Source organism: Carassius carassius, chromosome 37 (assembly GCF_963082965.1).
Source record: "Carassius carassius chromosome 37, fCarCar2.1, whole genome shotgun sequence".
In the NCBI taxonomy this organism is placed as follows: domain Eukaryota; kingdom Metazoa; phylum Chordata; class Actinopteri; order Cypriniformes; family Cyprinidae; genus Carassius; species Carassius carassius.
In genome coordinates, this window is record NC_081791.1 from 10,893,301 (window position 1) to 10,909,519 (window position 16,219).

Sequence of the window (16,219 nt, forward strand, 5' to 3'; positions counted from 1 at the left end):
TGTTCTAGGCAGGCAACTGTTAATAAAAGGAAATAGAAAAAAGAAAAGCTAAAACAAAAGAAAACAAAACAAAACATAAAACAAAAACAAAGCAAAACAAAAAAAAATAAAATGTAGAGAAAAAAAACTTGATAACAACAAAAGAAAACAAAAGCAAAGCAAAGAACAAAATAAACCAACAAACAAACAAAAAATATTACACAAAATAAAAATAAGATAAAATTAAAAGAAAAAAATACATCAAAACATCAAAATATCTGATATCAAAAGCAAACAAAATAAAGAAACAAAAACCAAACAGAAACAAAATCCTCCTATATCTACATATCCACATCCATATTCCTTTGTATATTTGCATTAACGGTTTAATTAATGTTTTTTTATTGCATTGGATGTGGAATGCACTGCAAACTTTGCATACTGTTGTACAACACACTTTAATATAAAATAATGTAATAACAAATAACTACGTTTGAGAAAACATAGAGTAGCTATATAAACCACACTTGTACACCAGGTCCTTGTACACCAGTTTGCATTTTTGCCACCGCAATCTCACCTCCTGTCTTGTGGGTCCACACTGCTGAAAGTCACGCTGTTGATTGGATAATGTCTCCTGAAAAACATCCTGAAAACCCCAACCTCTCATAGTCAAGCTCAGTGTGACAGTCTGTACTCACATTTCTACTGCTGAGAGAAAACTGAAAAATGTTATGAATGCTTATACTTATAAAGAGAGACGAGTGGGCGTACCTGCGCTGACTGTCTGTCAGTGTAATGCCCTGGGCTGACACCTTAAAGTGGACCACTGTCGCAGAGGGCCGAGGGCTGCGTGACATTGAGGCCCCTGTGGCTTTAGCGATAGCCTGGGGTCCCGTGAGAGACTCGGTCTCAATGGAGTTCAGGTACAGCACATTGCAGGCTGAGGAAAACATCCGAGGTTATAGATGTTACAGTTAGACGTAGCAGATGAGGACAGATGTGCTGGTTCACACTCACCTGCTCCCTGTTTCAGAAGGTCTGCAGCTGTACTCATGTTACTGACTGGCTGAACCTCCACGACTTCACCTATTGGGTCTGAGAGTGTGACATCAGGATTTATAGACCAGTCTCTGAGATTCAAACACTGGAAGTTGCTTAAATACAAATCTTGTGATCATATCTGTTTTACACTAGGGTTAAAAAGTGTGGGATTTGTTATTTTTATTTATTAAGTCTCTTAAGCTCAACAAGGCTGCACTGATTTGATAAAAAAAATACAGTGAAAAATTAATATTGTGATTTTTTTTTTACAAATTATATTTGTTTTCTTTTTTAATATATTTTAAAATGTAATTTATTCCTGTGATGCAAAGCTGAACTTTCTGCATCATTACTGCATTCTTCAGTGTCAAATGATCCTTCAGAAATCATTCTAATATACTGATTTACTGCTCAATATATTATTATTATTATGAATTTTTAAAACAGTTATGCTGTTTAATATTTTTTGGTAACTGATACATGTTTTAGGTTACTTTGATGAACAGAAAGTAAAAACAGCAATTATTTGAAATATATATCTTTATAACATTATAAATATATTAACTGTCACCTTTGATCAATTTAATGCATCCTTGCTATATTAAAATAATAAATTTGTTTTTAAAAAGCTGTATGTATAATATACATTATATATATATATATATATATATACATTATATATATATATATATATATATATATATATATATATATATATATATATATATATATATATATATTGTATATTATACATACAGCTTTTGGAGCTGTATGTATAGTATAATGTACAGTACTACATGGTAATGTATGTATAATATTGTGTATTGAGTATGTGTTTGTCCTCATTAAAATATTACACATTCACTACCATTTAGTCTATAAATAATACTGCGTATTTTACATACAGCTCCATGTCAATATATATATATATTTATTTCAGCTGTCTATATAAAAATAACTGCTACAATAGACAATAAATAAGATGAAAAATAGATAACACATTATGTATATTATCTATAACTTATAAATTAGCTATAACATTCCAATGCAAAAAAAACATACAGTCCAAGCAATGTTTCACAAACATGATACATATGAGTGGTTTTTTGATGAATCAGTCAAAAAACAAAAAACAACCAACCTTCGTTCAAAGTATAGTTGAATACAGTTACAAGGAAGTAAAAATTTAAAAAAATACTGTTTTGTTCAGTATGTATTAAGAATTTTCAAAATGCAGAATATTATGGAAACTGTTCTGTTTACTACTGTTACTACTGTTACTTTGTCTTTTTTGTTGTTTTAAAGCATTCATTTCTTGCCTTACAACTCCTTATAAACTCTAACCCCACAATGAGCATATGTTGTGTCTGTGCTTTCATTCAGTGATATCTCAGCGTGGTGTTAACGTGTGGCATTTTGTTTACCTTTCTCTGGGATGCAGAGGGCACAGGGCAGAGAGATAGGTGTAATCGAATGCTGATACACCAGTGCTGAAAGACTCCCTACCAATGACAAAACACACACAGAGGACCTCAATACTTAGCTTTCATAACACTTCAACTTTATTTATCTTTAAAACTGATGTGCCAGATTGCAAAAGCCCCAGAATTTAGCCAGACAGCAACTAATTGCAAGCATAAAATAACTTTTTGGCATTCTAATATAGAAAAACAAACGCTACATCAAAGATATGAGCTTTGTCTCTACTTCTACAACTCAAGGTTGTCATTTGGCTCTTTTTATGAAACAAGTGTTCTGAACTATTTGGCATATTCAGCACTCTGCTAGAATACATGACGGAGATATCATGGAGACTGGACAGTATTGCTGTCTGAATACCTTGCATGCATTGAGCAAACTGATCCCCCCTCAGATATCTCAGGAAAGTGCGAACTCATTTTCACACTAACCTAAGCTCAACTTTCAAAAATCTTTATTCTAGATGGCTGTTCTATTAACTCCAACTTTGTACTCAGATATTGGTCTTCCAGATCAGGTTTAAAACCATAAGAACTTTCTAACATCTTTATAATAAAATGTCAGGTTTTGAATGACATGAGGGTGAGTAAATGATGACAGAATTATAATTTCTGGGTGAATTATCCTTTTAAGCTAAACCAGGACTAAGCTTAATCAGTTTTTGGCGAGCCAACCTGTAGACTTTCATACAGGATTCCTGGACTGCTCACCAAAGTAGGGTTCATTTTGACAGCCCTTAATCTTCACTCCTCGAGGCCCTGTCTCAATCAGGAAGTGTCGAACCAGCTGTTCCAGAGGGTCTCCTCCTGCTAACAGACAGGAAATTATACAATTAATGCAGACTAGGATGCTAATTCTGGTTATATGCCAAATCATGACAACCTTAGATAAACATATATCACTGTTTAAAGGCAAAAGTCACAAAACATTTTTAAAACAGTTCTCAATGCTTTGTCAACTAAATATTTAGTTGAACTGTACAAAAATAAACAGTGCACTTGGTCCACTATTAACCATGACAATAAAACATTCAAGACAATGAAAAGCTAAAATTCTAATCTTTTCATGACTTTGCTTTTATAGCTAAAAAATTGTCACAATTTCACTGAATTCATTTTAATTCTACTTGCATTTACATTTGAATTGCACTTCTACTTTGTGTTTGTTGCCTCAATTCCAATTGGCAATGCCATTCTCAGTTCACATCTAAATAGAGCACAACCCTATTTACCAATTTGTTTGTTCAAAGACAATTTATTAAAAAACATTATTTTTGAATTTCTGATTATAGCTCAGCAAGAGTACTTCAGGTGCAGTCGTGTGTTTCCTGTGCAGACAAAGAGCTTTGGGAGCAACACTGAAGCAAGATAAATGTTTGTGTGAGGAAATGCCTGCAGATGTGACGTACCTTTGCTGCTGTGGTTATTGACGTTGGGGGGTGGGCTGGCAACTTTCAGGGCCAGACCGTAGGCCCCCTGGAAAGAGTTACTGTCTCGGATGAGGAAAGCCCCTGGCTCTCGTTCTTTCAGTGCAGCTATAGCTGTTGAACAGGGACAGAACAATTTAATGAGACATCACTATTTAAAAAAAAGATCCAAGCATATGGAGCAATAATCTGTTGCAGCGTGTGCAAAAACACTACAGCACAAAAGTAAGCATCATTATTAGTATCGCTCATACTAAGGGTTATGAAAAGTGCAAGGATCACCAATAAGACATCAAAAGTCAACTCAAAAGCCACATTTTGCCATTATTTTGGAGTATACTGCACTTATGTTTTACAAATGCAGATTGTTCTTATTATCAGCTGGTCATGAAGGCATCTCTAAAGTGCATTTAGTTATATATAGTTAAATTATAAGACAACAGTGGTTGTCTCACCTTGCTCTCTGGAGATGCCAGGTTTATACCAAAATCGAGAGCTGTCCTGCACAAATTTCACACTGACATGGCTGCCCATCTCACCCTCCACACCAACTTCTCCCTGTTCAGCGGACATAGTTAGTTCTCCTACTGAAGGTGAGAATGTAACGTGGTGTTGACCAGAGGGCTGATGACTCATGGATGCCCTCAGCGTTCCAGACCTCCCATTTGGTGATCCTGGCAGGCCGGATGGGCGGCGTTTCTCAGGGAGGGGAGGCTGTGGCACAGAGATGGCTAGGCTCCCTAAGTAGGAGCCTGGTGGAGGAGATGGGGTGCAGCAGGCTGGAGAGTTGGGAAAGGTAGGAGTGGAGCTGGGGCTGCCGTCCATACTGTGTCCTGCAGGAAGTGAGATTCCAGAGCCCAACATCAGCTTCCTACCCAGTGTCGCGAAGCCAGGCACTGGAGGTTCAGGGGAAGAAGAGCTCTCGTGTTCGCCAGTGGGTTGCTGAGGGGACGCAGGGGTAGAAGAGGGGGTGTCTGGTTCAGGAGATGGTGATACTCCATTGCTCTGCGAATGATCTTGGATGGACGGGGTAGGAAAAGAGGGACCTGGTGAGCATGCTGGTTTAACAGTCTCAGTTGACTGTGGTACCATTTCCCCTGTGGGTGATACTGTAGCAGCAGTAGGTGAGCTGTTTGTTTGTGAGTGGGTGGATTCTGATGAAGGGGTTAAAGGGGTGGAGTGTTCTGCTGAGATTTGAGGGGTGGAAGGTGTCGTTGGTGAGGAATGTGCAGAGAGTTGTTGGGCAGTGGTGGGTGTGGCCGGAAATAGGTGTATCTCAGGAATCTCTTGACTGGAAGAAAGTACAGTTTGCCGAGACCCCAGACTGGTACTGGTGGACTGTGGGCCAGGTGGGTGTGTCCTGTTGTGGGAGTGGGCTGAACTGCTTTCGCTGTTCACCTCTCTTGACTCACGGATACTCAGGCTAGGACTAAAAATGGAAGAAGAAATCAACACAATGTTATCTTAAGTCATTAGGTAAAATTTTCATATACTGTAGGAGTAGCCAACTGTGCTCCTGGGGGCTACCAGACTACAGATCTCCAACTCCACTCCAACACACCTGCTGTTATGTTAAGGTAACCCTGACCACCTTAATTAGCTGGTTCAGTTTTGCTTGAAGGGTTGGAGATTAAGCTTCAGGTGGTTTAGGTGTGCTGGATTAGGGTCAGAGATAAACTCTGCAGGAGTAATCCCACCTCTAATTATAAACGCAGTTACCTCTCCTGGGTTCGCAAGGGGCTGCTTGTGTGGACTGGTGTTGGAGGTCCTGAAATATCCGAGGGTGTTGAACATGGGGCATGTGGATCTCGATGTGTCCGCCGCAGGGAACCATGGGTAATGTGACTACGCCAGCCTATGCTATCTACACCAGGCAGCATAAAGGATAATGAACAAATTTGATCATGCACAGATGAAACTGAATGCAGATGAAGGACATACACATTTCTTTAATATAAGGTGATGAAAACTTGTTTGCAAAATATTCTAATTTAAAGACAATCCAATACACTGTGATAAAAGACTTTAATTGTACCTGTCAAGTCATTTCTCACCTGTATTTGTATCAGAGGTGTACTGCTGAGGGTGGGAGTCTGTTTGGTTATCTATAGGTCTGCTGCCATGGTGCACTGGGCCAGGGCAGGAGGTGGAGGGAGGTGGAAGAGGGGATGTGGACTCAGACTGGTAACCCGAGGCATAGCCACGACTCTCTGAGGGTGACGGCTGGTAGGGGGAGCAGGGGCATGTCTGGTGTGGTGTTTGGTATCCACTGGAACTGCTGCTGTATTTGAGATCCAGATGGGCATGAGAGTGGGACCGGGAGGGTTCAGGGTATGCAGGATGGCCTGCGGGAAGTGGATCAAAGTTAAATGCTGGTAGTTCATGACTGTGAGGCCCGTAGGGGGCTACGGTAGCCCTTTTGTGCCAGTATTCAGCCTCTCGTTCTCTCTCCCACTGTAGTTCTGCTTCTCGGTCTCTTTCCCAGTGCAGAGATATTTCTCTGCCCCTTCTTAGCCCTGCCTCCCGGTCCCATATCGCTGCCCCTCTTTGCATATCAGCCTCTCTGCCCCGTCTTAACCCAGTATCCCGGTGAAGCTCTGCCTCCCTCTCCCAATGTATTCCCTCCTCTCTGTCCAAACGGAGGGTGTGGAAATCTTCTCGCCGCAGACAGCAGTCCCGACAGGGGCAGCCAGGTGTCACTAGGCCATCTATTATCATGACATCGTGGTAGGGTCCACCGGGTTTTGGGTGGTGTGGATGACTGTGGTGATGGTGGGGGTATGGAATGTACTCGTCCGCCCTACAGAGCAGTCGGGGAGACAGACTATGTGGATGGGGACTTATCTCTTGGGATGGATATGGACACAGGTGGCGTGATGGTCCGTCAGAGCAAGTGCGATGTAGGTAGTGCTGTGGACCTTGTTGGCGGTCCCAGAGCAGATCTGGTGGTGGCAGGGGTTGGTGAGGATGGGCACTGTGATGTTGGCAAAGCCCTACAACAGATGGCATCCCTGGAGAGGGAGCCCCTGTGTGTCCATTAGTGGTGGTGGGACGATCAAGGCAGTACCCATTAGATATGTGGTGGAGTCCATCGCATCCAGGCTCAGCACAACGCTGGGATCGGTAGCCTACCCGACATGAGCATGAACGTCCCAACCTCAGTGACCCAGTCCTTTCAGGAGGCAAGGAATCATCATCCAAAATGGCTGTTTCTCGGTCACGATCCCTCCCTCCATCACCTTCAATCCCACCCAGCAGGCGCTCAAGCTCCTCTCGCTCTTGCTGAGTAGGCGGGGCCTGTCGAGTCGGCTCATCGAGCCGGTCAGGTGGGACGGAAAAATGTCCAGAATCAGTGCTAACAGAGAGAAGTTGACTTGGACGCTCCTCAGAGCTTCTTGCAGGGCTCCCATTGGTGGACGGCAAGGAGGTGGAGCATGCAGCTTGGCGCTTTTTTACCTGAGCGTACAGGCTGCCATCTAGAGGCCCACGTGTGTGTGCGATATCTGGAGGGATTTATGAGAGTTGTTTTTTAATCAATGTTTAGTGCAAGAAAGAATATAGAGGTCCATATTTCGGCATTTTATATTTCCCTAAAGCCCATTTAAAATATTATTCAAGGTTTGGAGCAAAAAAGGTCATAATTTAGTTTCAGATTAACATTATTTTCCTTTTACAAGTTACATATATTATGCAATATTTTATGTTCTTAGTTTTTTTTTTTTTTTTTTTGTTTACATTACAGCACTTGAAAAAGTAACTCATGTATCATGGTGAAAATTCTAAATGCAAACAGCAGTCTTATTAAATAAATTGACATATGCTCATTTGCTGTTGAACAAACACTGGTTATGATAAAAAAAACACCTCTGTCAAGGTGTCAATGTGTAAACCTGACCATTTGTTAATGTGCTCATGGTTGTGATGGTTCCATGTTTATTTCTGAATCTCGATTTTGCCTCTTAGTTTCAATATTCTGATCTGGCAAGATTTTTTAAACATTGTAGAGAGTAGTATCAAATTTTTATTTAAAAATAAAAAGGAAAGTCCTGTTTAAAATAATACAGAATGTTTCCTTTGAAGGATTGAAAAAATACCAGTCTGTGGATGTATGAATGAACAGTTGTACCCTCTAGGCTGTCCTGATGTCTCTGATTGAAGTTCTCATAAGAGTCCCAGCGCACCACCGGATCATTTGTATTATAGTCCACGCTGACAGCTGGATCATTCCTCTGGCTTACCCTCCCTAGATCAAACACACACACACACACACACACACTGAGAATAAAATTACAACCAAGTACATTTCCATTATAACACAGCACCCCGCTGTTTCAATGGCAAATGTCAGCTCAAGAAAGAAAATTGTGTTTGTCAAACAATTTCATGGTCCCTTAAACTGCAAACAGTTAGTAAGAACTTTATCTGCAGTTTGATTAAGTATTTGATGTTACCTTTTATTTTCTCAGGCCCAGATGAAAACACAAATTCCACTGTGGCATCAGAGGGAAATCTGTCATCTACAGGAAACAGTGGGAATAGAGATTGTTAATCATTGGGAAAACAGAAGACCCTTGCCAACTAATAATATTTGTCATTAATAATGGGCATTGTATATAATATTATTTCCATACTACACACTACATAAATGTTTTTGATTATAACAATGATTATTGTCTAGGAATTTTCCCAGAGTTTTACAAGCAATTAAAGTCGCCTCCCATGCTTGTATCTAAGCCCACAGAGAATATATTGTCATGTGAAAATCTGTATCTCATCTCAATTCCGCAGCTGTGGTGCACAGGTGTAACCCAATGGGAACGAGGGTGATAATTTACAGCACGGCTAAAAGAACACAGACCACCGAAACAAAAATCACATCGTAAAAAACCAAGCTCAGCTGATATCCCAAGGCCATTTCAGCTCCAGGCGGTCAGAGTTGCACAGATGGCTCTGGTTTTATTGTAAAAATATATGAACTTGGCATATGATTGTTGGCTTGTTTCATTAAGAATGTACCTGAACAAGCTTCATCCAGTTCCCCTTTGCCAAACCAGAGCTGAGCTCCATGAATGGTGCAAGTATGAAACTGTAGTCGAAACACAGAGTCCCTCTCAGCAGACTGAACCCGCCTGTGATAACACTTTACCTACAGGAAAGACAGAGAAACAGACCATAAAAGTGACAAGAGCGAGAGAAAGAGACTGAAGTGATGGAAATGCCTATGGTTTTGACACTTGTAATATATCAGATAAAACCCCCTCCACATACCATGATGTCTCCTTTCAGCAGCAGTGCAGGCTCAATAGTAACAATCAGCCGTCTGCTCCCAGACCCCTGTAGGTCACTACAAAAACACACACACACAGTTTGCAAAAATACTCTTTAAACTAGATTTATTATTTATTCATTTCCTGAAGAAGATATGAAGGATTAAACACCCCACTTTATAATGCCTGGTAATACTTAGTACTTCATACTTAGAACAGCATAGTGGTGCCTGCCCTAGCAAACACCATTATTTGTGCTTTAAATTATGTAAATGTATCCAATAGATCCACACTCACTATATGCCAGAAGTGTAGACAAGCTGCATGGACTGATATATCTTCAGGAAAGGGAAGAAACCTGTCAAGAGAGTGAGGAAAAAGTGAGATATGAAAGAGGAATTGGCGAACTCCCTGTGTCTCTCTCTTTCTCCTCCACTGCAAAAGATTAAAAACAAACTTGAAATGTGTGTGAATGTGAAGGAGGTTTGCTTAATGAATACATATGTTCTCACAGAGACACATATTACCTCAGGGACCTCATTGAGGGCTTATGCATGAATGAAGTCAGGGAATGACGTTATGAAAGTATTCACTCACCTCCATCTTCCTGGAAGTTGGGGATGGTAGGAATGAGGACCTGATGGAGGAAGAGTGGACTGCTGTTCATTTTGATGGCCCCTGAGAGCAGCCCTCCAAAGTAATAGATATACCTGCAGAGACATCAGTGTAAATAATGCAAAAAAAAAGTATGTAAAGATCACAAAGATGAATAAATCAAAAGAGATGTACCTGTTCTGAGAGGGTTGGAGTGAGGAGGAGACTTTATCTTCACAAAACTTCCTCATGGCCAATGTGCTGAGAGCCTGATCTGCCCTGTGTGCACAAATGCAGTTAAGAAAAAACACCAGAGACAGATGCTTGTTAATTAACCAGAAAGCCCCCCATAATGATCTGCTGTAATTACGTGTAACAAAACTCATTTATATAAAATCTGTGTCCCATTGCTATGTTGAATGGCTTACCCCGCTGATATTTTGCTGTAATGCATGTAGGCAGCAATGATAACACCTGTCTTTCCTTTGTTGCCCTGAAAAACAATCAATACTAATCAATACAACTGCTACAGATATGATTTGCACTTAAGATCTGTTTCAAATGAAGACGACATTCAGACAGTCAGGTTTTGAAAAGCTTAACAATTTGAGTGAAAGCTAGGTATGTAACGATGCGATGCGATATGATACGATTCATGATATTGATTCCACAATAATACTTTCTCGTGATTTTTTTAACGAAATGAGATTTATTATTTTGCAGACAAAATGCTGCACATTTCTTTTATGAAATTAAAATATGAAAACAAATCCCGAACAAATAAACAAATAAATAAATAAAATGTAATAAAATAATACAAATGAAAGGAATTTCTTGGAAATCTGAATCTAAGGTGTTGCATACGTGCAGCATGAGCATGTTTATATGGAATTAATTTAACATCTAAGCCAAATTATTCAACCGCATATTTTTTATAGACTTTCAACTGTTTTGGGTGCATCATTACATCCCTATGAAATCTAATTTAAAAATGAACATGCTTTTCACAATAAACAGTTTTTTAGCTTGTTTTCAAGCAGCTGCTAGGGTGGTTGCTTACATATTTTGGCATGTTCCCGTCAGCAAGTTTGTGTAAAAACCGACAATGATAATCCAAATTGAGCTGCAATGGAAGAACATCTGACGATCTGATCATTTCTTTGTTTTAGAATATAAAATGTTCTAGAACGCTGTTTATTATTTTGGGTCCTGCTAAAGATCCAAAACAATTCAATATATATTGTGCTTTCTCATCTCTTACACTTTGCTTTTTAGTTGCTGTTTTAAACATCTCGCATAAAACGAAAAGTCTGCCAAATCAGGACATCCTCTCAGATCTGGCTTCATGTTATCATCTGTGGAAATTTTTTACAGGGTTGTCCTTAAGGGTCACGTCAGCACACTTCAGTAACCTGTGACCCTGACATGAACCGTCCAAAGACTACAATGGCCTCTGACCTTACAGTGCAGAACAACCACATGCTGGGGGTCAGAGTTCAGCCAGTTCTCCATGGCTTTGCACATGGCACAGATCTTATCCAGAGGAGGAGCGTGCATATCTGGCCAGCCGAAGTCATGAACCTGAGAGAGACAAAGAGAGACTGTAATCTTGGGTGGTGTAATCAGGTCTTTAAAGTTCAGCCGCAAAGCAACTAGCAACTTTGTACAAAGTGAGCCCCTACCTTTGGGTTTAAACGGGTGATGTCATGCCTCCGCTCAGAAAGATTGAATAACTGTGGGAGGAAAATGGACCGGAACAGTGAAAATGCCTCTATTACAATGACATAAGTAAACTTCCCTTAGATACAGTAAATACATGCTGAGTCACTTACCAGAAACTTGTCCTGGTGTTTGGACTTGAGCATGGCTGCCACCTCCCTGAGGTTGAGGCGGTACCGCTGCTCTTCCAGCAGAGGAGGGAAAAAGACAGAGATGATCCTCTCTGTGATGTATGTGAGGTCGAAATCATAGTGCCTCTCCATCACTCTGTCCATCACCCGATCCACGCTGAAGCTCCTGAGAGAGAGAGGGGGGGGGGACCAGCTTAAATATTCTGTCAAATGATGCGAAAAGCTAACAGACATAAAATGAAACATCAGTTTTATGAATCTTTAAGGTGGTTCTTTACAATTCTTTACAGTGCTCATTTCCTTTCTTTCTATATTTTAAAGGGGTCATATGATGTTGCTTAAAATAGGGATGCACCGGTTGACCGGCCATGAATCAGAACTGGCCGGTTTTGCTTAAAATACGCGATCGGCAATCGACCGGTTTTTGGTCTTTTTTCGGCCGATTTTCCGGAAGTGCGCCCGCGTGCACAGACTACATTGTAATCATTCACTGTGCCATTTGTGTGGTTGTGGAAGTATTTCGAAATCTATGCGCAGGACACAGGCAGCTGTTCAGCACTGGAAATTCAGAGCTTCATGTCTGAGGCACAGATAGCAGGAAGCGATCAGCCGTTGGTGTACTGGCGCACAAATAAAAGCCCCTTTCCTGCGCGCACTGAAGCTGCGCGAGCGTATACTGTACCGGTCCGCGCCCTGAACACGAGTACATAGACCGTGAGGAGATGTTCAGCTCAACGTCTAAACTGTGACAAAAAACTAAATGTTTTTTTTTTTCTTTCGTAAATTAGAACTTGCATACACGTTGCATACAAGTAAACATCAGTTCTGTATAGGATGATTATTTTTATTTTACCTTAAAATTACATAGACTTAATTTGATTTAAAAATCACCTGCTGTAGCACACTGAAAAAAAGTGTTTCATTCATCCAATTAAAACATTTTAGGGTAATGATTCACATCTATATTTTTTTACTTGAGACAATAAGTTATTTATTTTTCATTGGCTCAAGTAAAAAAATATAGATGTGAATCATTACCCTAATTTTTTTTTTAATTGGATGAATGAAATACTTTGTTTATTTGTTTTATTTGCACCAACACTATTTGATTTTAGCATTTTGGAATAATGTATTTATTAGGGCTGCACTGATCACGATCGGCCGATCGTTAATGCGCATCTCATCATTAAAGCCGGTTCTCTAATCAGCGGTAAATTCCATCAGGTGCGTGATTTCACATAGAGCAGCTGTTACTACACGGAGCCATTGTTAACTGAGAAGATGCGCAAATCCACTTCATTTTCAGCGTTTATTTGCGCATCTTCTCAGTTAACAACGGCTCTGTGTAGAAACAGCTGCTCTATGTGAAATCACGCACCTGAGGGAATTTACCGCTGATTAGAGAACTGGCTTTACTGACGAGATGCGCATTAACGATCGGCCGATCTTGATCGGAGCAGCCTTAGTATTTATATAGCATACTTTTATTTAGTCTCACTCGTAAAGACCTTTTTTTTAATTTAAAACCAAATTTAAAAACTAAAACAAATACTGAAGGCTGATTAAAAAACCTCTTATTGAATGTGTGTTGATTGTGTTGCTTGGACTGTAGAACTATGCAGTTGTTGCTTTTAATTTCACATGGTTACAGTTAATCTTTTCATTTAAGGCCAGTTCTATGTAGTTTCAACCCAATTCTAAAAAAAAAAAAGCTAAATGCTGATGTCTGTACCATCTATGTTTGTATTGAATGTAGGCTACTTACTGTGCAGTTGCTGCCGTTAATTTCAGATGGTTACAGTTATTGTTTTCAATAGCCAAAAGCCAGTTTGGCCTATTAAATACCAAATAAACATCTTGTTTATGCACACTTTCCTTCTTTCTTGTTTGTTGCTTAAAGATTTTTAAAAAATCGGAAATCGGTATCGGAATCGGCCAGTTTGCTTGTAAAAAATCGGTATCGGAGTCGGCCATGAAAAATCATGATCGTGAATCACTAGCTAAAAAGAACATTATTTGGTGTAATGAAATGTGTTTATGTGGTTTAAGGTTAAAAAAACACATTATTTTAAACATACTGTACATTATTGTATCTCCTCTATGCCCTGCCTCTCTGAAACGAATCTATTTTTATAAAGCTCATCTCTCTGAAAAGCGAGGTGTGCTGTGATTGGCCAGCTATCCAGTGTGTTGTGATTAGCTGAATACCTCAAGCGTGTGACGGAAATGTTATGCCGCTTAACATATTGTGATACCCTGTCCGGCCGGATCGATGAGACATAAACATTAAACCCCACTATAAATGTGATAGAAACATGATTTCTGGTCATGTCCTCTTTTGGAAGGCCAAACAAAGTAGTTTCGCTTTCTCAAAGAAACAGCATCACACGCTGCAGCTTTGCGTGAGCAGAGGCCGGAGGCCTAGAGTGAGCCGCAGTCTAGAGTGAGCTGCAGTCTAGAGTGAGCGGCAATCTAGAGTGAGCCGCGGCCTAGAGTGAGCCGTGGCCTAGTGAGCCATGGCCTAGAGTGAGCCGTGGCCTAGAGTGAGCCGTGGCCTAGTGAGCCATGGCCTAGAGTGAGCCGCGGCTTAGAGTGAGCCGTGGCCTAGAGTGAGCCGTGGCCTAGAGTGAGCCGTGGCCTAGATTGAGCCGCGGTCTAGAGTGAGCCGTGGCCTAGAGTGAGCCGCGGTCTAGAGTGAGCCGTGGCCTAGAGTGAGCCACGGTCTAGAGTGAGCCGTGGCCTAGAGTGAGCCACCATCTAGAGTGAGCCGCGGTCTAGAGTGAGTCGTGGCCTAGAGTGAGCCACGGTCTAGAGTGAGCCGCGGCCTAGAGTGAGCCGTGGCCTAGAGTGAGCCGCGGTCTAGAGTGAGCCGTGGCCTAGAGTGAGCCGCCATCTAGAGTGAGCCGTGGCCTAGAGTGAGCCGCGGTCTAGAGTGAGCCGTGGCCTAGAGTGAGCCGCCATCTAGAGTGAGCCGCCATCTAGAGTGAGCCATGGCCTAGAGTGAGCCATGAGTAAGCCGCGGTCTAGAGTGAGCCGCAATCTAGAGTGAGCCGCGGTCTAGAGTGAGTCGTGGCCTAGAGTGAGCCGCGGCCTAGAGTGAGCTGTGAGTGAGCCGTGGCCTAGAGTGAGCCGCGGCCTAGAGTGAGCCGCGGTCTAGAGTGAGTCGTGGCCTAGAGTGAGCCGCAGCCTAGAGTGAGCCGTGAGTGAGCCGTGGCCTAGAGTGAGCCGCGGTCTAGAGTGAGCCGTGGCCTGGAGTGAGCCGCAGTCTAGAGTGAGTCGTGGCCTAGAGTGAGCCGTGAGTGAGTCGTGGCCGAGAGTGAGCCGCGGTCTAGAGTGAGCCGCGGCCTAGAGTGAGCCGTGGCCTAGAGTGAGCCACCATCTAGAGTGAGCCGTGGCCTAGAGTGAGCCGTGAGTAAGCCGCGGTCTAGAGTGAGCCGCAATCTAGAGTGAGCCGCGGTCTAGAGTGAGCCGTGGCCTAGAGTGAGCCACCATCTAGAGTGAGCCGTGGCCTAGAGTGAGCCGTGGCCTAGAGTGAGTCGTGGCCTAGAGTGAGCCGCGGCCTAGAGTGAGCCGTGAGTAAGCCGCGGTCTAGAGTGAGCCGCAATCTAGAGTGAGCCGCAATCTAGAGTGAGCCGCGGCCTAGAGTTATTATTTAAAATTAAACAAATTATTCAGTATTAATTAATTTTGTATACTGCACATTAATATAGATAAAATAGATTTTATAGATAGATAGAGTTTATAATTTACATTTTCCCCATAAAAAATAATAAAGAATTTTAACATTTATCATTTAAAATCGTTAAATGCAATATCCAGCAATTATCTTAATAATTTTTTATACTGCACATTTTAAAGTTGGGATGCCTAAATTCACAAAAATTAGCATTCAAAATATATTATTTTATTTATTATTTTATTTATTTATTTATTTTTGTCCCACGTAAAATAATAGAGAATTTTAACATTTGACATTTAACATTTAGCATTTATAATTATTACATTGTCCAGAATTTCAATGTTAGTGCATACCTAATAATAAAAAAATCAAAGCTTCTCCGAAACAAAACTGCAGTAAATGATAGTCCAGTAAATGATATTTTATTGGATAACTAGAGTTTGATTGGACACAGCTGAGCTGTAAGTGCTGTGCAGCTAAACTAACCACGCTCCCTGACACATATTAGATCTCTGCTCCTCACCACACTACGGCCAAAGGGGATTTTGACTTTTCACATCAAATCCAAAGGGAAAAAACCCTGCTGAGATGCGGTAACTTATCTGAGATAAGTAGAGATTAGCTGAGGAAATAAAGTCTCAGAACTCAAGCATGCTCTACACTCCTGCAGCGATCGCTGAACTTCATAGGTTGGGATTTGATTTGATTTTTTTCAGACAAACGTACCTCGGGAGAGTGTTTCTCTGTTTGGTGTAGGTCAGAGACTTGGTGGAGCCCTGGGAAAAGACAAAATAAGATTATACCATTGTGTTTGGACACAATAAACTCAGTAAACTTTTGTCTAGTTGACAGTGCCAAACTCTTGGTACAAAAGATTGTCTTTTTGGTTTATTTCAGAAAT

At 41.1% G+C, this 16,219-nt stretch overlaps 1 protein-coding gene across 12 annotated transcripts in view; it reads right to left on the minus strand.

The window, feature by feature from the left end:
• The window catches only part of LOC132118000 (tensin-2-like), a 49,404-nt gene that overhangs the window by 1,825 nt on the left and 31,360 nt on the right, over positions 1-16,219 (minus strand). For 7 of the 12 annotated variants that reach the window (XM_059527459.1, XM_059527456.1, XM_059527460.1 and 4 more), the window contains 21 exons: positions 16,045-16,094; positions 11,622-11,805; positions 11,472-11,522; positions 11,248-11,370; positions 10,218-10,282; positions 9,985-10,068; positions 9,793-9,905; positions 9,493-9,553; positions 9,197-9,272; positions 8,945-9,074; positions 8,380-8,445; positions 8,055-8,171; positions 5,983-7,431; positions 5,648-5,792; positions 4,384-5,357; positions 3,911-4,042; positions 3,213-3,311; positions 2,448-2,525; positions 1,000-1,077; positions 754-922; positions 560-628 (listed from right to left, as the gene is read on the minus strand). In XM_059527459.1, the coding sequence (XP_059383442.1) occupies positions 560-628; positions 754-922; positions 1,000-1,077; positions 2,448-2,525; positions 3,213-3,311; positions 3,911-4,042; positions 4,384-5,357; positions 5,648-5,792; positions 5,983-7,431; positions 8,055-8,171; positions 8,380-8,445; positions 8,945-9,074; positions 9,197-9,272; positions 9,493-9,553; positions 9,793-9,905; positions 9,985-10,068; positions 10,218-10,282; positions 11,248-11,370; positions 11,472-11,522; positions 11,622-11,805; positions 16,045-16,094 (4,313 nt within the window). Of the gene's footprint in view, positions 1-529; positions 629-753; positions 923-999; positions 1,078-2,447; positions 2,526-3,212; positions 3,312-3,910; positions 4,043-4,383; positions 5,358-5,647; positions 5,793-5,982; positions 7,432-8,054; positions 8,172-8,379; positions 8,446-8,944; positions 9,075-9,196; positions 9,273-9,492; positions 9,554-9,792; positions 9,906-9,984; positions 10,069-10,217; positions 10,283-11,247; positions 11,371-11,471; positions 11,523-11,621; positions 11,806-16,044; positions 16,095-16,219 lie in introns of all 12 variants that reach the window. The other 5 variants (XM_059527467.1, XM_059527458.1, XM_059527468.1 and 2 more) reach the window with 3 other exon arrangements.